The sequence below is a fragment of the Camponotus vicinus genome, unplaced genomic scaffold (genome assembly GCF_025532165.1).
Source record: "Camponotus vicinus isolate PSW18456_S1 unplaced genomic scaffold, iyCamVici1.0 SCAF_5, whole genome shotgun sequence".
Taxonomy (NCBI): Eukaryota; Metazoa; Arthropoda; class Insecta; order Hymenoptera; family Formicidae; genus Camponotus; species Camponotus vicinus.
Window position 1 is genome coordinate 16,438,241 of NW_028141977.1, and position 22,460 is coordinate 16,460,700.

Genomic DNA, 22,460 nt, shown 5'->3' on the forward strand with positions numbered 1-22,460 from the left:
CTTTTTGCGCGAAAAATTGTGAAGAAAAAAGCTCCCGTGACTTATTGCGATACAAATTCGTCAACATTTATATAAAATGTTTATCAAATTTTTACCACGCTAATTATTTTTGTACACATTGGCGAAATAGCCATTTATTTCAAACAATATCAACATATTTAATGAATAAATATTTACCTTCTGCTGGACGCCGTTAAGGAATGGTGCGGGAAGATATGGGTAAAAAAGGTCCGGTCGTCGTTGCAGAAATTCCGAGTCCTTGGGCGTGATTGGCAGAGGAGGTAGATCCAATGACATTCGTCGACCTCGACGTGACGTTCCGTTGGTGAACATATGGGTGCCCATGTGTACCTGTGTGATAGAGAAATAAAAGGAAACGGTTAAAAGCGGTATTCGCGTCAGTATTTTAATGAAATGGGCGCTAATCTTTCATCGAGCTCGAACGATTTGCGACTACGCGTTTTGGCGTTAGTAGAAGCGATAGCGGCTCTAGCTGGTGTTAGTAAAGATTATCGGGAATTCATAGAAAAGAAAGAGAGAGAAAGAAAGAGACTCAGACTTCCGGTGGCAATTATATAGAAGAATTAATGTATTATACCTTAAGATTGCCTTTGGTGGTGAACGCCTTCTGACAGACGGTGCATCGGAACGGTTTGTCGCCAGTGTGGGTTCTCATATGGATCTGGAGCGCCGAAGACGAAGAGAAATTCTTATTGCAAATCTGGCACAAGTGCTTGCTCGGCATGCCTGCAAATACATATAACGGTTTTCGCTAAACTGACCCTGACTTCGTGATGGAAATGTGCGACGATGATGACTTAAGAATCGTTCTTTGCATTTCGTAAAAGTCTGAGGCTACAGATTGTGGAAACTATAAACGTGCGGCATAAATAGACTCAGCGGCTTTTTTAAAGCTTTGCTTCTAATATTTCAATAATATTTTCACGTGCGACGATGGAACATCGGACATGAAAATATAAAGTGCCACCATATAATATACAAGAAATTCAATTGAATAAAGAAACGAGGAAAATCTATGTAATCCTTCACCAACATATAGAAACATCAAGACACATAGAGATGACAGATAGGAAATATAAGGAGGACTAAAAGCGTACGCAAAGCAACAGTAGCATCGGGTATTTCAAACTATTTTGGTTAATAAGGGAGGCCGCGATTAGCAATGAAACAGAATCTGCCAAGCGAAGCTGAATTCGTATGACGCTCGATGAAGAAGCAAATTGAGTCTTACTCTTTACGAAAGCTAGTGAACGATGTACTTACTGGCTGGTCTCTTTGGCGCCGGTAAATCTCCTTCCGGCGGAGATCTCTTTATTGGTATCGCAGACTCGATTGACGTAGGTGGCATCGGTGGAGGTGGTGGCGGCGGTGGAGGCGGGGGTGGCAGGCTCGAATCATCGGTGCACATTGGGCTCCTGGAAGTTTCATGATCCTGACATTGCTGTTGCTGCTGATGTTGCTGCTGTTGTTGCTGCTGCTGCTGTGATTGCTGCTGCTGCTGCTGCTGTTGCTTTGCATCGCCGAATAGATGCGGCGGCATATCGCGAATCTTATGAGTCAACATGTGCTGCTTCATATTACCCTACGCATCAAAACACGTTTTTTGTATTTAATTAAGTAATTGACGGCGATCCCTAGAAAGAAAGGAAAAAGAGAGACAAAAAGAACAATCGTAGCATTGTTATTCATGTGTAGTATTTATGTAAAACATATTAGCGGTTCGTGAATACTACGATTAAGTTGATTGCCATAAGTATATATTAAGCTCTTTATATATATTAAACTTTTATTTTATAAATATGACCTATCTCGCGTACACAACATGTTAGATATTTCTACCCATTTTACGAGAATTTTGATACATTAAATCCAAGGCAATTCTTTTCTTATCGAGGTATAATTTCCCTTTATTATATATTTGCATTTCTTTGCATTATAATCTGATAGTTAATGCACGAGTATATACACATCTTGTTTTATCTCTTCAATGCAATTATCATTCGGCCAAACGATCGAGCTACTTCAGGTCGTTTACCTGAAGGAAGAACGCGGATATTATTATACGCGAAAAGGTATAATTGCAACTTGGCCAAGATGTGATCGCGATCATACGAGATAGCAAGACGAGCGCATGTACGCTTGCTTTGTTTGAGAGGCTCTTACCAGGAAGACGTGGTCCGAGGGTAGAAGTCCGAGGGCGGGTGGCATCAGCGGGGGCAGGCGGACGGCAGGATAAACAGACGTCAGCCTTCGCCCCCCTCCTGCTCCTGTCCGCCCCCGGTTCTTCCGTTCCTCAGGCCGCCGCCGCCTGCGTTTCGGTTTCTCACGATTTCCGGCGGCCGGTCTCGCCGGGTACGAGCGGTATTGGGGATTGGGTTGTGGGGGGATTGGACCCTTCGCGGCGAAGGGTTGGTCCGCGCAGGAACATACTTGCTGACCGGAATCGTCGTTCTGAAAGTATAGCAGAACAGACGAGAAGAATATAGAAGTGATATGAATAGATATCGTATGAGGCTTAGGAGAAGTTTTTTTGTGCGAAGAATGCAATATCTTTTTCTGACATTTTATTAATTACTTCTTAATTAATCCTTAAGCATTGGCAAGTAGTAGTGTCATGGATATATGTTCTTTTAACATTCTTACATTAGTAATTCCACGCATTTCATGTGAAATCGTGCCATAAATCTTATGAAAGTATCACGTAGAGCATCACATAACGCCCTACACTAGTGCTTAAGAGTTAAATAAGATGCAATATATCGAGTTGATTGGGCCTGCCATAATCAACGATTTTTTTCTATATGAAAAGTGAATCGCAGGGAATTGAGGCATCTTACAAGCGTAAGAAAGAGAAAGAGAGAGAGCGGGAAAGAGAATGAGAGATTATTATTAATCAGTGACAATCGTTTTTAAAATAAAGTAGATTTTTTTTTATTTACCTTTGTGGAAAAACCTCGGTCGCATATAGTGCATTTGAAAGGTCGTTCCTTCGTATGACTCCGATAATGTATCTCCAACGCGGATTGGCACGCGAACGTCTTGTAGCAGAATTTGCAAGTGGTGTTGCCACGTACTGTAACAGATCGTACCTCCTTACATTTTTGAGTCAATTCTTTGTACAATGTATGTGTAATATATATGTTTTCCACTGAAGATATTTTTTACTTTAATGTATTTTTGTTCGATATTGATGTCCTGCATTGTGTATCTTTTTATGATTTCTAATATATATCTAAAACATAAATTTAAAGGGTTTAAAAAAATAATTGATACATTAATTATTTTATTATTTATAAATAATAATAGAAAGTTAAATAAATTAAAAATAAAGTCAGAATACCGAATAGAGAAAAGATGGGAATAGGAATAAGTAACGTAAAATGAGATCAAGTGAGATTACAAAAGATTAATTTTTTTATTATACTATGATTTTTTATTATATTAATTTTTTATTATATGTGTGCATGCGTGTATATATGTACGTGTATGTGAGACGAATTGATAAAACTAAAAATTGATAAAAATAAATTAATAATACATAAATACATAAAATTAATGTGAGCTTCACATTTTTAATTTTAATGACCAAAAATGAGTTTTAAAGAATGTCATAATATACAGTACCGGCCAAAAATATAGCATCTTTATGTTTTTTGGGGTTTTTAATACCTTAATTCAAAGTGTATTTAATCTATTTTTTGAGTTGTTATTTTCACTATTGAATGAAAAGTTTATTGCTTAGTAACTTACATACTTAGTATTAAACATTTGACTAGATAGAAATATGTGCGCTTTGAATTAAGTTATCCTCAAAAAACACAAGGTGATATATTTTTGACCGGTACTGTATCATAATAAGCAATATAAAAATTGCAATAAATCATCCATTTCAAAAGACCCTTTACCTTATTGTTAATTCTAATACAAAAAAGAATATAATACTACCTATAATACAAAATTAATTTATACAAAGATTAAATTTAACTTTAAAAAGAGAAAGATAGATAGAGAGAGAGAATATTTGTCTCAAAGCATTTATGAGGCATTTCATAAATATAACACTTTGAAAGAAATATCTCAAGCGTAAAAAAAATTTAATTAAAAGGATAATAAAATATTAGAGATATAAAAGGATAATAAAATATTAGAGATATAAAAGGATAATAAAATATTAGAGATAAGCCTATATATAATATGATGCATTTCGTTACCCTAACATCCTTACTGAAACCTTCAAATTGACTAGAAAATCTGTTATTAAAAAAATCTCCAAAACATTACTTTCTACATTATTTTCTACACTATTTTCACACTTTACACATTATTTTCTATGATACACAAATTAGTAATGTTCATAATTTGAAAGTGAAAAACTACTGCGCGATTACCTACTCACACACATATACAGTCACGCATATTATTATTATTATCAATTATTATAAAAAATTATAAAAAATTATTATAGTAAATTAATGTAATAATTATTATAAGAATTATTAATTATATATTATTATATAATAATTAATAGTAAATTATATAACAATATTTTATTATTTATATATATATATATATAATAAAAAATAAAATATTTCCATCAAATTACAATTTGAAAGTATAACTTAAAACAATCAATAATTTTCGTACAGATATCAATTTTTGTGTTCAAAATTACATCAGTATCATGTTATCAATATATTTTCCGTGTCTTTTTATCAATATTGTACTTGAAAAAATCGCGATTATTTCAAAAATTATCAAACCGCGATTGTGCTGTTTAACATCTCGTCGCACAGAAATTGATTCTTTCTTCTTTAAATTCAATGTATTATAAGATCACTTATTATATCGAACTGTATATATTCTCTCGAAATTACATTCGCGTTTTATAGTTTATAAAACAGTACAATAATCCATTATCACAACGTTTTGATAAACTTTGATGTGCTATTAATCATATCAACATTTTTATGGGTAATATAATTTACAATAATACAGATAATTAACGTAAATATCCGAAATATTCGCAAAATAAAACGTTAACATACAAATATAAATAAAAACTAATCGCATTTTAAAAGATGAGATTTATCTCTCTGAAAATTATGTCTCTTATTTTTAAAAGAGATCCTTCTTACATCATCATATTTTAATTAATTGAAAGAAATAATGCAATTTTTTGTTTTTAGCATTCTGATCTCAGTATTCAAAATACCTTCAGAAAACACTATCATATTGTCGTCAAAATTATTGAAATCATAATTATGTAGATCAAATTAAAATTTAATAATAAAATTACATGTAGCTGCCATTATATGTACATATATGTATGTATGATGTATGCATTTATATGTATCTGTATGTATGTGTGTATGTGTGTGTTGTACATAGTTATAGAAAGCATAAAATACTCATAAGCGAGTTCAATATAGAAGTGTATCAGAAAAGTAGAAATATTTAACAGATTATATTTTTTTTTATCAGAAATAGGAAAAACAAAGGAAGTATATTCTATGCCAATTAAAAAAAAAGCAAATTTCATTATTACTAGCCTCTTTTTATTCGCCAGAATTTCTTACAGTATAGATTGGATAAAAGCAATCTATGCTTCCTATATTTATAGCACAGATTCCTGCATGACACAAGAAATATATTTTGTAATATATTCCATGTTATTCATGAATATTAATTCATATAAATATACACACATACACACATACATATGTGTACATACATATACATATATATTGTATAATAGATGTATATAATATATATAATATGTACATATATGTACATGTGTATATATATATAATTACACTATTATTACATATTAAATATTAAAAAATTACTACCAATATACAACAAGAGTTTTCAATTCACTTCATTAATTTGATTATCACAAGTTTTTATGTACACAGTACCAGTTTTTATGTTTTAATATATATCATGTCCCCTCTATCATAGTAGGCAAATTGCGTGATGATACGTGCAGATGGTAGCTTCATATGCCTGATGGCATTCACATAAATATACAATTAGGCACCTCACATCGTAGTAGTAGCTCCATTATCTGTTAATTTTTGTCTTTTAAGAATTTTCCTCGAAGCTTCTACTGTTCCGAACAATTAAATTAACGAGAGCTTATTAATACATTGCTTCAGATTTTCTTCTTATTATTCCACAATTGAAAAGATTAATTGCAAAGTATTTTCCATCATTGTAGATTTTTTCATTCATAATTTTAAAAAGTTGTGTACAACATTGTTTTCGTATATTTTCCGATATAATCAAATTTATTGTTTTCCTTTTAAACATTCCATTCCCAAAGGGTATGATAACCAAATTATTGTAAATATCTCCAGGATGCACATAAGATGGTTATACGGAATCTCTCTCTTCATTTAGTTTTCTAAAGTTAAAGGTTCTAAAGATTCTAAAAAAAAAGAAAAAAAATTTAAATAAGATATAACAAATTGAAATTTGGTTCTAATTATGATGAAAATTTCTCTGTACGTATGTGTTTGTATGCATCATCACATGATATCGCATGAATATGAAAAGCAGAAATTGTTGTAAAACTGGAGAAAATCAAGACAAAGCGGTGAGGCATATTCTACAAGTATTATTGCAAGAGATAGCACGAAAAAAATAGAAAAAGATAAAACGATGAAATAAATAATAATAAAATGAAAATAACAAATAATGATGCAGACATACAAAAAAAAAGATAAAGAGATATCAAAAGATGATTGTTATAATAAAATTAATAAGAAAAATAAAAAAAGTCATATAACGGGAAAGTAGGAGTGCTAGGTCCGGCTACACCGCAAACAGGATGTCGGCGTGAGACATGGATAAGCCGAATATGTCATCACACACGGAAAGAGGTATAGTGGAATGCGATTTTGGACTCGGTAATTCGTAGCAAGATGGAATCGTGATCATTGGACGCGGGAAAAGGTGTAGCAGGAACCGCAGCTCGCTGATTCTGATGACTTGGAGCCTACCTGCTGGCCCTCCGACAGCTAGACCGAGTGGATTGTAAGTCGATGATGCGGCTAGTACAGCTGAGGTGGTTAGTGAGGCTAGAGGTCCGCTGCCGGGAGCGCTTCCCGGGTTGACCGCACTCATCGACGTGACGCTATTTATGTTGGACGTGCCTGGCGTGCTGGTAGTGGGTGCGGACGAGACTGCTTGCAACAATCCAGCAAACATGCTGAAGGGATGCGACGGATGATGCGTCGGTGCAGTCTGGGACGGTGGCGGCAGCGGCGGCGGTGTCGGCGACGTGGAAGCCACCGACGCCGGAGTGGACGAAGCGCGAGGTGTCAGATCAAGCGGGGCACCGGACATGGGCGAGCTGTCGCTTTTTTCGCTACCATTGTATCGGTGAAAGGACGGCGGCGATCTGGCTGCATTCGCAATCGTGGTCGTGGCGATCGTCGTCGTGATGGTCTTTACTTGGTTTTCGAGGGCCGCCAAAGAAGTTGAAAACATGGGAAGTATCATGTCTCTATGTTCTGTCTCCTCATTTTCATGCTCTTGCTCTTTTTCAATCTCGACACTATGTCTATCGCGATTCATCTCACACCTATCGTCGTCTTCTCTGCGATCCTGCTCCTCGTCATCCTGATCTTCCATTTCCTCGCTATGCTCTTCCATAAATCTTTGCCTTTGTTGCTGAGATTCTTCCTTCAAATCGATGTCATTTTCATGCGATTGTTGCTCAATAGTTGGCTGCCTAGATCCAGGGAATCCTAAGGTAAAGCTAGCACCGGTCGGATGCATCGGTGCAAATCCTTGCGGGAAAAAGGAAAGCTGAGGTTGAGGATAACAACCCGGAAACTCATTTACTTCTGCGGCTTGAATCTGCTCTGGACTGAGATCGGTAGGTTCGCCGGTGTGAAGGCGTATATGCTGCTGAAGTACGAGAGCGTTCGTGAACTTCTTGTGACATACCGGACACTGATGTAGCACTCTTAGCGGTGGCTTAGCCCTATGCACTCCCATGTGAGTTTTTAAATTACCCTTTGTAGTAAATGCGCGACCACAGATCTTGCACTTGAATGGACGTTCCCCTGTATGAGTGCGATAATGCATTAATAACGCACTCTTACACGAGAGTACTCTATGACAAACGATGCACTGATTAGGATCGCTCAATTTGTGCTCGATATTGTCGACTAGTTGCTGCAATTTAGATGTCTCCGAAGTTTTCGTTATCTCAATCAAGCTTTCCCAGGAATTATCGTTGCTACCCGGCCGCGGTAACAAGCTCGAATAGATCGCTGGATCTTTAGCCGGATCGATCATCTCGTTTGCGGAGACGGTCGGCGTCTGCGCAGCTGTAGAAACCGCCGGAAGATGAGGAGGTATTTGATGATGAGCCGGGGCGCTTGGGAATAGAATCCCGGCGAAGGACGTCTGAAGACTACCGCTACTCGCGCTACTACTAGCTGGAGATGCTCCGGGATATGCCATCATCTGTTGGGGCAAGCGATTGATCGTAACCTTACCGGAGAGGTTCTCCGGTTGCTCCTCTGTCTCTTCATCTATTTCCATTTCCCCGTCGCCCTCTAGCCGTCCACTGATCTTGCTATCCATACTACAATCCTCATATGTTTGCGGCTGAAACGACGGGTTCACCAAGGATGAAGGTGAATTTAGAGATCGCCTCGTAGTCTCTTCAAAATCCTCACAGTCTTCCGTTTCCGCAGGTTCGTCCGTCTCTTCGGGCTCTCTCTTCGGGGTTATGCGTCCAGTGTCTTCCTGGCTCATCGGTCGGTGCTGATACTGCTCCTGTCCAGGCGATCTTTGCTCGAGTTTTATCTCCTCTCTCTGCTCGAGTTGTTGCTTTTGTTGTTGTTGTTGTTGTTGATGATTGTCGTGAAAGGAATGATGAGAGTTCGATATAGCAGCGGGGGAAGTAGGAGACATTGGCGGGACAGCGGTTACGGGTTTACTAAGGTTTTCCGGCACATCCTGATCGTCCCGGTGATTAATAACCGGTAACCGGCAAAGGATCATGCCAGGCGAAGTGAGACTGAGAGGTAAAGGCGGCTGTGGTGGTAGGAAACTGTGCTCCCTACGTGCCGGATGACACGAGGGATGATGAATGGAGAGAGGCGGCGGCGGCGGCGGGGATATTGGCCGTTGCCCGGAAGCAATTTGTTGCAAGAGGGGCGGATGGTATTTGTCTAGATGTTCTGGAACGGGATTCGGATTCATCTTTACGTGTGGAAACTTGGCCGTATGCCTCTGAAAGTGGACCTTCAGGTTGCCCTTGGTGGTGAATCGGCTGCCGCAGACGTTGCACTTAAAGGGTCGCTCACCTGTATGGGATCGTATGTGGATCTGTAGCGCTGAATCGCTGCCGAAGACCTTGCCACAGAAGCGACATCGATGCTTGAAGAAGGGCTCGCCTCGACCGCCGCTCGTTTTCGAATCGTAAGGTGAGAGCCGTGAGCCTTTACTGCCTCTAAACGCAAGCTCATCGGCCAGATTGTTAGCCAATAGACCTTGACTCGCGTTGTCCAACACCTCCTGAGCACGTTTTTGCAGCATCTCCAGCGTGTTCGGTTCGTGAAGCGGCGGTGGATCGTTGTTCGTTATGATCGACGCGGCGAGAGAAGAGCTGATCGAGCAAAGCGGCGGCATTTGATGCGACAGTGAGATTTGACTACTGGTAGTCGTAGCGGTAGTCGATGTAGTGCCGGATGAAGACAGAGGTAGATTCAATGAAGAGGCACTACTCGTCGAGGTGGGTCGTTCTTGAAGTATATTCGGCGTCAGTGGCGCTGGTGATGAATGATGGTGACTCGGTGGCCGGGAAGTAGGTGGTGATGTGAGACTCGACAATGGTTTCGGATGGATGATGGGAGACGACGAAGCCTCCTTGCTATCAGCCGGCTCTATCGATGACGGTTGCGCTACCGGTTGCTTTTGAGTGATCGATAATTGTTGCTGAAGCTGGCTGATAAACTGCAGCTGGAGTACCTGTTGATGCTGAAGATTATACAGCGTACTTTGTAGAAAGGCCAAATCCTGTAATGCCGCGTCGCTATCGACTCCACCAGCGAGGGCGGTGGCAGCAAACTGCGCGACCGCAACTTTCGTATTTTGAAGGGCCTCGAGAGTGACATGACTAGTTCCAGCAGGTGGAAATATTCCAGCAGAGGTTGAGCCACTCCCGACAAAACTGTTGTTGTTTTCCGCGTCCTGTCGATGGCGAATCTGTTTTCGCGAACCCTCCTCGTCCTCGTATTGCTCGTCTTGCTCGTCGCCGCCGTCCTCTTCGTCCTCGCCCAACGGATCGTCGGCATCCTTATCGTCCTCGTCACCCTGATGAGATCTCGCCGCGGTGAGATCCACGGCTTCCTCACCTCCTGCCCCACCACCGCTTTCCTCACCATCTGATATGAAGTCATTTTCTTCACCTGCAACATAACGACGAAAAATCATAAATAACAAAGTTATTCTCTTTATATGTTATTTTCTCTTTATATTGTTAATTGAATATAGTGATAAATGTGTAATGCTTGGCATGATGCCAAAAGATAAAAATAAATTTAATAAAAAAAAACGCTACTCTTCAAAGTAGATCGTTTCTGAGGCAAATAAAGCATTAGAGACGCTAATGATGAGTGATATTAACTCAGTGGTTGAAAAAGCTAACATATTCTTCGGATCGCTAATATACCCTTCGGATGATTGACGACGTCTGCTTGCTATCCGTGTTATTAATCTATAAAAGGGAGATTAAATTCTCATAACTCATATTTTTATCCATATATCTTATTTTCTAATTTTGGATAATTCTATATATGCTCACTAATATTTATTTCTATATATGCATACTAACGTAACAGTTGCAATAATCCTGATATGATGAGAGACGCAGCTAAATCCTTTACTTTATCATTCAAAAGTAATTTTTTTTCCCTGCGTAATCGTAGTGGATATGTTATATTCCATTTTACACGCGATATTTTACGATCTATCTTCTCTTCACACATTCTACAATTTCGAAAATGCACCAGTTGTCAAGTTCTAAATCAAACAAATGAAAAAATGAAAAAACGAATCAATAGGTAAACATAAAGATAAATTACACATTAAGTAAATATTCAATTTCACAATGTCAATATTCAATATAGAATATTTCCTTTCCAATTTTTTTGAGTCAGAGATATAAAATTTCGAGAAAACTAATTTTTATTTTGCTTTTTATTTTACCGAAATGATTAATTATTATTCTCAATTTTTTTGAACAATTCCCTTTATCACTAAATTATATCAAAATATTTTTAAAAATATTTTACATATTATTTTAATATATTATAGTATTAATATATGTTATTTACATTTTTTTATATATTTCTATAAGTAATCTATTCGAAAAATGTCTTATTTTTATTATTACTTGTATTACTAGTACGTATTTTTTATTTCTCTGACTCAAAATATGTATAAAATATATGAGTTTCACCAAAATTAGAGAGAAAATTTTTATATTAAATATTTACCGTAATGTAACAGATCCTAGTAGTGTAAGAATGATTATTAAACTTGCTGAAACATGTACGAACGCAGAAGAAATGGAAACTGATCAGAACTGTTCAGAAATTTCTGACTAAGACGTTTCCCCTCCATAGTGTTGCCATAAATAAGAAATTATATACAAAGATATTTCTTTGACTCTACGAAAATTTCAAAATTGACCAATTGTGAAGATTTCTTCTTCGTTCCGATTGGCCTGTCAGCCAAGAAAGCCCTAAGAATCAAAAGCCGCACCCCGGGAAATACTCATTTTTCACACTCACACATTTTCCCTTCCACATTTTCAGAATGTCAACGTGACCTTCCATTACCGTCGGCATATTACCCCCCGTCACGATTATGATATAAAGAAGGCGGTCTATAAATCAGAGAGAGAAGAAGGCGGCGCTTGTGCGAACCACTCACCGTCGGGTTATTAATTATTATCCAGTGCGCGCCGGGTCTCTAGCGTCGTACTGTCGAGCTGATTTCGATTTGTGATACCAATGTATATACCCTCACGTTTCACCCTCCTGTTCTCCAAATGTTCGCCAACCGGATGACGCAGAATCGTGGCACCGATTTGCGCTCGCCGCGGCGAACAATAGATTGCAATCATTTTGCGCGCGATGAATTGCGGATACAAGAGCGATTCCGACAACAAACTGCATCCGGTTGTACGTATCGGTCGTTTTCGTTGTAATTTGGAATGATAACGTGACGAAATTACGCGACAATCGATGTCTCACATGACCTTTGTTGCATTTTCACAATCGAGATCCATCGCGATTTTTTCTACGTATCATCTCGTTGTAAGTGCGCATTTAATAAAATTTTTTCGTGCTTCGAAGACAAAGCATTTAGGAGAAGAAACAAAAATTGCAAAATTTTAAATAATTAAATAATATATTATATTTTAAATAATAAAATAGTGATATTATATATGTATATTTTAACATTTGGTTATTTTGTAGGATTTAAAAAAATTCAAAAACATGACAAAACTTTTTAACGAAGAAAAGTTTAATCATATCACTGAAAATATTTCGATATTAATTATGAAAAGACGCATTAAAAGAAATGAAAATTTCTAAAACTCAAGGTTTCACCAATTCCAAAAATATTCGGCTTTCCTGGGTGTTCGTATATATTTTGCTTTTTTTCGCACCGATGGCTAAATTGTCCGAAAGACATAACGTGTCCATGTTGGTCGTATATTTTATTGTCATAAATTTTATCGGAACAAAGGCATGTCGCTGGGTGTGGTCGTTGGAGCTTTCAGTTACGAGTATAGAACCTCTCAATAGATTATCCGCGATATCTATAAACTAGATTTAATTCGATTATGTTATATCAAGCAAGATTATCAGAGTATGTCCCTGAACGTGTATTACGATTAATTATAATTAATTAGACTAATTACTTGGAACTAGTTGCATTGGTAGAATTTATATTAAATAGATGTGCGTTTCTCTTTCATAAATTTTTCAATGCATTTTCAAATATTACATCTGTTGCTTTCTCTTCCAATTCTATTTTAATTCTGCAATAAATTCTATTTATTTAAACAGATTTAAAAAAAACAGATTAAAAAAATCTTTTTGTACGTCCATATTTTTTTCATTTAATATATCTATAATAGAATTACCTTCGCAAGTACATTTTTTTGAAATCTTTATATTAATGTTCTCTTTTATCCCTTCATTCAAATTATCTTGATTTTAATATTTTTGATCTACAAATAAATTTGTTAATACGTCAAGACGTATAATTTTATATAGAACAATGTGTAAAAAAGTTTTAATGCGATTACACTTACATATCTTATTGTTAAAATAATTTTATGTAACTCAAAATATTCAGCAAATAATATCCTTTTTTCTAAAAAAAGAAAAATTTAATATTTTGATCATTTTCGAATTTATTCACCCCTCATATCTTAATAATATCAAGAAAAAAAGGGTTTATTTAAATAAAAATACACAGTAGAATTATATCTTTTTATAAAAAATTCATATTGCGATATCAACAATATGTAAAATTAAACTACCTGCTTGGATTGTACAGAAAATGCACGGAACATATTATTCGTAAATGTTAGAGACTTCAATAAAAAAACATCTTTCACAAATTAATATAATACTTTTGAATGAATTTAACAACAATTACAATTTAGGTACAATTGAATTTTCTTATGGAAGATAGATAGCTTAATTTTCAACAGTTTAATGCGTTTCCTAGTAATGCAACAAATAAAAAATGACAAAAAGGAAATGACGTGCAAAGAATATCTTTGTGTTGCTAAATCATATGTTTCCAGATTTAAAAAAGAAAGCATAGAAAATTTTCACTAAAAAAGCAAATCATTCATACAATAAAATAGTATTGTAAGTAACATATTAATACATGTTTTTAACAAAAATCTATGATTTATAGCTACATAAATAAGAAACTTGGCATATATATATATATATTTGTTTTTTAATGGTTTTTAAATGAGTTTTCTAAAAAGACCATTTCTATGAAATATATCTTGCTAGTGACTGTTTGTAAAGAAATCTGCATGTCCAAGGATCTTTTTGTGCTTTCGTATCTTTGTCCGTTTGTTATACGTATTGTACAAATAGTATTATTTCATAGATGCATTTTTAAAATTTTTATTAGTTATAAATCTTTATATTATCTTCTTTTACGTCCTCATTAATTTTGACACCTTCGATCTATAAATAAATTTGTTTATAATATTCTATTGATTATTATGTATTGTTTTATTTTAAATAAATAGATGGCTGTTTTCATGCTGTTAACTAGTTCTGGTCTTTCACCATTATTCCTTCTGGAGTCATTTGCGACGGAAAATGCGGATCACATGTCAGATGAAAGGAATTCTTACTTGCGTGTCTCTTTCGCCGAGTACAAGGTCGAGGCTGTCGGACACGAAGCGGGTTGATCGATAAGAGCAATGACTGAAGAATCAATGTGGGTCGTTGCTCTTCTCTCGATTTCGAATTACATCGCGAAGTCGCGGCGAATCGATGGCGAACATGAAGATCTTGTATTCAGGTCAGTCTCGTTTAACAAACAATAAGTTAACAGTGGTGAGCGAAGATAAAATGGACCGACGAAGAAGAAAGAGAGAAAGAGAGAGAAGGAAGCGATGAGGAAAAGGAGATACTGAGAGAAAGAGAGAGAGAAACAGGAGAGAGAAGAGAGGGCACGAAGGTACCGAGAGGGAGAAAGTGAAAAGGGGAACCGAGTGCGGGGGAGCGAGTGAGGGTGAACCAAGGGAAATTGCATATGGCGCCTCCCGATTGGCTCGCACCTGTCTCCTCGGACCGCCTTCCTTCAACCCCGATCGCGCGCGCGGTGTGCCTACATACATAATATGCTTTCTTGCTCGTTGTATAGAGTAACGTGGCCTATCGGGACGCGTGTATGCAACGCCGCACACTTCCTCACAGGTGCAGCGAGTACTGTGCGCCAAGGTGTTACGGAGCCGTGTAATGAACCACCACCACCACCACCATTGCCGCCACCACCACTACCACCACTCTACCATCACCGTCTCGGTACTGTACCACCATCGCCGACGTCGCTTCACTCCCACTCTCTCCACCACCGAAGAAGCTCGTCGAGTCGTTGGTGAAGTAGGGAGCCGGAACTAAGTGGGGGCGAGTTGCGGCGGAAGGCTCTCTTCGTCTCGGATGTACGTGATAAGGACGGACGATAGTATATATTATACTTTTGTACAGACCGCTCTCTCTCTTCTCTCTGTGCTCGTGCGTGAAGGAGAAGGACGCAGGGAAAGGGTGGTAGGCAGGCATATAACCGCGGTTACACACAGTTAATCCATCTCCGAGTAGACACTAAAGCGCAAGATGGAAGTCTCCTTCCATTGCGATTGCCATATTTGCAAAGGTAGAGGCATACCACGCGCCCTAGTCTTGATCATCGATCGATAGTGTTCTTAATAAGTTATGGAGCATGATCGATGTAAATCACAGTGTAGTTAGTTATATAAAATTATATGTGCTATATATCGGAAAGATTGTATCTATCGAATCAAGAAATATCCTTGGATCAACACAGGCTTTTATTTTAATTTTTTCTATAAAATGGGCTAAACTCTTACAATACCCTAAAGAGAAGGAAAACAGAGAGAGGATAACAAAGGTAATAAAATATTAACAAAATTAATCTGGAAATAATAATATCCTAGAAATAAATAAATATAAAAGTAATAGTGAAAGTATTTGAAAAATAAATGTTACTGTTTTTATAATTATGTAATTTTAAAATTACTGTTCTCGCATGATGAATAATGAGGTATTTTAAAAAAGGAAAAAAATATAAATATATATGAAAAAATTATGATTATTTAGCTTAATATCTATTTCACATCCTTGGAGACAATCTTTATACAGAAAAAAGACAATTTTATAAAATTAAAGGATTATATTTCAGAAAGCTGTAAATTTTTATTAAATTTATATAAATTGTTACTTATAAAGAAGATAAATAAATAAAAATTTTAAAAGAATCCTATATAAATAAAAAAGATGTTTTCACACATCAGCTTCTATCAACATAATTATCAGTGTTGCATCAAATTTGTAATTTAATTGCTTGATTACTTCAATCCGACACTTGCTTCACTTTTTATACATGTATTTTTTTCACACATTTGATCAAATATTTAACTTTCTAAGTTTCCACTAAATTTAAATCACTGTTATAATCACTCAAGACTACGCCAGAGTTTCGATCTACAGCGTAGTAAGAATTATTGCAAACTTAGCGCGTATTTGTTGGGTGATCGGTAACGCGTTAACCGTGTCCGAGCTTTGTTATCTTTGGGCAGGAAAGAGCCTGTCCTAAGGCCGAACCGGCCATCCTTTAAAAAATAAAAAAAAAGATCGTTCGACGAGCATGAAGTAATAAAGAACTGCCGGTGCAAAGGAACGGAGCAAGAATAGCAGGAGAACCCAAACTCCGGATGACTGGGCAGAGAAAGAAGAGGCGATGGGGGAGGGAGAGAGATACTCGAAGATCGTTCAGCGACCTGTTAAGTAACCTGCAGATTTACAGGGCCTTATCTTATCGTCTGACCGGGCACTGTACACCGTCTCGCGGCAGCGTTTATTTATTCCTTCGCGAATAAATAAAGAAGGGCGATCGATGCTCGCGAGAGCTGATCCTCCCGGTACAAGCCGATATGGATCCCGATCCGAAAAGTATTTCTGCACCCCGTTCGCGGATAGATCACCAAACGGATGGATAACGGAGGGAGGAAGGGACAGAGGGAGGTCGGGAAGGGGGAAAACCGTGGGCATGTCATACGCGAGGGCCTTATCTTTGCTCCGGGCGGAATCATGATCGTTTCTCGCGGCCGCGCGAGAGATACACCCCTCTGAGAGCCCGCCAATTCACGAGATACAACGCTACGTGTGAGAGGGTTTTAATGTTACCGGATCCAAGCATCGACGCCCGCCGCAAATTTATCGTTATTTGTAAATCCCGGCTCCGAACGCGGCGCGTCCGACACCCGAGCACTCTTCCTTAGCGCTCTCTCGCGCCACTTTGTCTTATATTTATCAGTTCGATAATTCAGATTTTTTAATCGTCGAACCTTTAAATATTCCTTAATATTTGCGCCATTAAAGAAAGGTGGAATCGATAAAATAAACTATGTGAGAAGACAATATAATAAAGTATCTCTATCTAAAAGTATCTCTCTTCTTATGAGATTTATAGGTATTCTCTCTTTTTCAGTATTTTTCTTAGCATGACGTTAAACAGCGTGACATTTTATGTTTTCCGTCAAATCAAATTACTAAATAAAGTTTTCATTGATCTCGAAGGCAAAATTGGATAACGTATAAAATTGGATAAAGTATAAAATTTAAATGACACCGTTATTGTCCTACGTGTTACGGAGTTATCAGGCATTCACGTATGCGTGTCCGACTCTGTCATGAGGCAGAACCTTGCGCCGTTTATTAAGAGGAGCCTCTGGCAGGCTCGATCCTTTTTTTATGACGTTGCTTTTATGACGACAACCGCGAGCCACTCCGTAATAATCATAATAATCATCACGGCAATAACGAGGGTGAGAAGGGAAGAGGGGTGAGACATGAGGAAGCAGCGAGATGAATACTCGAGACAGCGAGGGAGGAAGAAGCGAGATGAGAGAAAGAGAGCGAGAGAAAAAGAGAGAGAGAGAAGCCAAAGGCGTGCGTCTTAACTGCAAGCTGATGCGTTTGCGTGCGTACGAGCATTATAGCCACGTTGGGATCTACTCTCTCTTTACGTCGAATTATTATTTAAATGCTTCGGGGCGCTTCTCGTAACCCGCTCGCCGTCCCTCATCTTCTTCCGGTGAGGCCGTAAAAGGGCGCCTCTCGCTATCCGTGAAAATCGCGATTGACACGAGGTTCTCGTGATATTCGAACGTTGAGTTCGCGATGTCTAATTGAGTCGATCAATGGCCGAATCAAATTGTACGCACTAAAAAACCACAAATAAAAATATAAATATGTATGTTATGTTTTATGTAAAAAATATAAATATGTAAAAAACGAAAATGTTATTTGATTATTTATAAATCGACTGTACGTATACATTTAGATTTTGAATAAATCAAATAAATTTCGAAATAAAATGCGCTTGTAAAAGATTAAATACCCATCGCATCAAAATAATTTAAATTCTGGTTAATAAATGTATATGTGTGATTAAAACTTAAAATCACGATATTATTAAATATTATGGTAATTGATTTCTTTATTTCACCATCCTCGATAAATAAAAAAATCGATACTGATATATATCATAAAGAAACCAGACATGATAAAATCAAATATAAATAAAATTCTTCTGAAACATCTTCCATTGTCATTACTCGAAATTAAATATACATCATTTAATTTCGAGTAATGACAATGGAAGATGTTTCAGAAGAATTTTATTATATATTTTATATATCAGTATCGATTTTTTTATTTATCGAGGATGGTGAAATAAAGAAATTAATAAATCAATTACCATAATATTTAATAATATCGTGATTTTAAGTTTTAATCACACATATACATTTATTAACCAGAATTTAAATTATTTTGATGCGATGGGTATTTAATCTTTTACAAGCGCATTTTATTTCGAAATTTATTTGATTTATTCAAAATCTAAATGTATACGTACAGTCGATTTATAAATAATCAAATAACATTTTCGTTTTTTACATATTTATATTTTTTACATAAAACATAACATACATATTTATATTTTTATTTGTGGTTTTATTGTGCTTAATAAACACTTTCATACTCATATATTTATTACTATATTTCTATTTCTTAATTTTTTCATTTTCCTTAAAATCTTTTTAATATAATTCATCTTAATTATTATTCTGAAAAGCATATACTTTTCGATTATCGATTATTAGTTATAAAAATCCATCACGTTAAATTACCATGCAAAAATCTGGTTAAATATTAAACATATGATCGAAGTTTTACGATAAACATAACCAATGTACATATATTTCCCCTATCAATATCTTCTATTCACTATTTATTTTTCGAATTCAAACAAACTTGATCACCGGCCCGTTAATAATGTAAAATATCTCGTTTTGAGAAAATGATACGGCGGATACGCGTTTTTTACTTTACGTTATTGGAAACGAAATGCAGCGCGTCCGAAGTGCGAGAACTTTAGACGCGGTTAAGTATATTGGAGACGCGACGTGGTGGTGATTCGTTACGCCGGTTACAGGTTATACATATACATATATAAAGACAGAGATACAGCCGAACCATTTAGTTAACCTAATCTTCGTCTGGCCAGGTGAGACTCTTAGGGGAGGAGAGCTGCACGAGGGGTATCTGCCATTGCGTGGCAGCGCACGTGAACATTGTTCTGAACGCAATTTAAAGCGGCTTGACCAGCCGGGTCAATCTGGCAGCACTAATGCACCGCCAACCTCATGCCTATATAATAGACTACCTAAGTGAGAGTCTTGAGAAAATCGATCATCGGTATTGCCCGGTATTTATGAGGAGGATTTGTGAGATTGAAGATTGCAAAGTGCAACATATGCATGCGAATGATCCTCACTCTCTGTTCGCTCCTTCGCTCCTTCTTCACCCCAGAGTTCTTCGAAATAATCAAACTCATGATACACGATTTTTTTACCGAGATTTTAATTTTAGAAATATGATAATTATAAGATATCGTAAAAGTCGTTTTGATAATTTTATTACTAGCGCTTTTTTTTTAATTTCAGTATAATCAAGCGACTCGTGAATTATTGCCGTTTTCATCGCCGGACGTAAAATAAATCCAGCAAATGCGACGTCTGAGCGCGTTTGACAGCCGAGATCACGCGAAATTTATTATTATTGACGATATTTATTTTGAAGGAAACTATTATTATTCACGGCATGCGATGTATGCGTATTATATATGTATATATATACATACATCTCATCTAACGGTTTCAAGTATCGTTTATGATGGTCGGTGAAGTGGCAATTAAATTGTTTCCGCGGGCTAACACACGAACATAACGGTCAACGATTCGTCCATTATTTCCACAGGGGTTGTTCGCCTCAAAGAAATAAATTTGCTTCCGGAAGCATCAAAAATCGATTATCTTTTATTAAAGTAAATTATAATTAAAACAAGATACTTCAGTTTATTGTATAAATATATACTGTTTCAAATACTTTGCATTTTTTCTATAGATTTAACAAGTGCTTTGAAGGAAACTTTTTTAATATTTTTATATTAAAACTTGTCTTTTATTTTTTTCATTTTTTCCGAAATAATTAAAATAAATTCGATGATTCAAAAATATCTTGTATACCATAAATATGTATATATTATTTTTTCCAAGAGGTAGTTTTCTATTGGAATAAAATTCTGCCACAACCAAAAATATTTGTATCTTGGAAAAGAAATTATTTTCGAATTTATGAATCTATAAATTCGTCTTTGATCTTTCTCTTTTTTCGAAATAATTAAAATATATTCCAAAAACTAGAAGATATGATTCAAAAGCATTTTATATACCGTACATATGTGTGTATTACTATACATATACTATGGAAAACGAATAAATAGAATGAATGGGAAGATAATTATCTGGGTTGGCGAGATACATGAATCGTCGACATGGACATTGCCAATAGAGTAATGAAACTTTTTATCGAAGAGGAGAAGTGAAATAAATTTTTCTAATCGTTATATATTTATTCGTGCATTTCTTCTGAAAGAGGAACAATATTTTTCTCCATTAAATACCCACTTTTACATATATTTGTTTATTTATTTCTTTCCAAACGAGAACAATATTTCTTTCTTTCTAAAAGTCTTTATCATAAATTTGCGATATACCATAGTGTATTTTTAACTAATTAACTTTATTATTAATTGTATTAACAATACAATGTTCGTATGAAATAAATTCGAGATGCTCTGTGCTATTTGAAAATTTAGTTATTCAATGTGTAGATGTATTTTTAAAGTGCTATTTTGTATAGATTTATAAATATATACTGTATGTATATGTATATAATATGGTATGACAATATAAGGAAAAAAAAAATATATAATTTCAAATAATATTAGGAATTTTTTCTCTTTTTTTCCAATTTTTACAAAATTTCGAAATTAAAATCATAGTATTTTTAGCTAACGTATATATGTTTAGGATTACTATTGCATGTATTTTCCACGTCGTACGTAAATAAATAGCTTCATAATAAGAACGTTCAGCTAGCTGTGTCGCGTTAAATGTTTCACATTGCACGCGCAGCCAAATGAACTATTTAAAGTTGGCTAGAGCTGGAAATAAATCTCTACGATATGACAACACATCTATCGGATTTTCAGAGAAACTATCCGCGTGTTACTTAATATTCTCTTCTATTCTACAAGCGAAACTTGCACTTCTTTAGTTTCATCTTTATATCCTTAGATTTTTGTTTTGCTTAAAAAAGCGGAGATATTTGAAGCACATAAGATTAAGAATATTATATACGTGGCTTCATAATACATTACCGTCAATTATTTTTATACAATTTCTCGATTGCGCACTTAATTCCATTTAACGCATTTTAGAATTTGGCAAAGTTGTGACAATTTATCAACAAATCATTTCTGTACGGCAAACATATACATCGAAAAATAATTTAGCATAAGCTCCATGATCGAGCGAAGAATTAAACCTTCCATGAAAAAGAGAAATGTGATGCGCGCAGAATGGCTGAAAAACCGACTTAACTGACGTATAGCCGGTCGAAGCGTTAATCGTCGCTTATTGTGTCGCCAAACGAGCGCTTAAAATTTGGTCGAGACCGGGGATAAATCTCTCTGATGACCATATATATATATATACACATACACACACGTATATACACATAGATATAGAAACATCCCCCAAAGGAAATGCTGGAGCGCACGCGCACAATATTCTACCTTGTTATATGTATAATAGAGGCACGAACGCGTGGGCGTTGATTATTGCTGGAAAAAGAGAGGGGGTGGAGCGGAAAGAGCACGAATGTATCGTCGGGGAGGCATTATCCCATTTTCCTGAGGGTCATATAAAATATTCGCGCGGTCCATATGTGGAGCCCGTGCCCGGCACGGGGCGCAGGTAGGATCGTCGGGAAGGATGGCTGGACAAGCGCTGGAATAATGGGGAATAATGGTGAAAAGCCCGAAGGACTTTATCAATGGGAATTGGCGGCCGTGCGTCCTTCTAATGGGCCCTGGCACCCTCGACGATGCTGGACAATGCACCGGGAGAGCCGATGGTCAGCGCCGGTCTCGTTTCTCTCTCGCTCTTGCTCTTTTTCTTCTCTCTCTCTCTTTCTCTGGTCGACGTCATC

The 22,460-nt window shown here is 36.3% G+C and overlaps 1 protein-coding gene across 3 annotated transcripts in view; it reads right to left on the reverse strand.

Moving 5' to 3' along the window:
- The window catches only part of Salm (spalt major), a 66,667-nt gene that overhangs the window by 5,090 nt on the left and 39,117 nt on the right, over positions 1–22,460 (reverse strand). Inside the window, exons 2-7 of one of the 3 annotated variants that reach the window (XM_083101318.1) lie at positions 7,026–10,454; positions 2,961–3,094; positions 2,185–2,472; positions 1,285–1,603; positions 599–747; positions 178–351 (exon numbers count right to left, since the gene is read on the reverse strand). In XM_083101318.1, the coding sequence (XP_082957444.1) occupies positions 178–351; positions 599–747; positions 1,285–1,603; positions 2,185–2,472; positions 2,961–3,094; positions 7,026–10,454 (4,493 nt within the window). The remainder of the gene's footprint in view (positions 1–177; positions 352–598; positions 748–1,284; positions 1,604–2,184; positions 2,473–2,960; positions 3,095–7,025; positions 10,455–22,460) is intronic. The other 2 variants (XM_083101319.1, XM_083101320.1) reach the window with 2 other exon arrangements.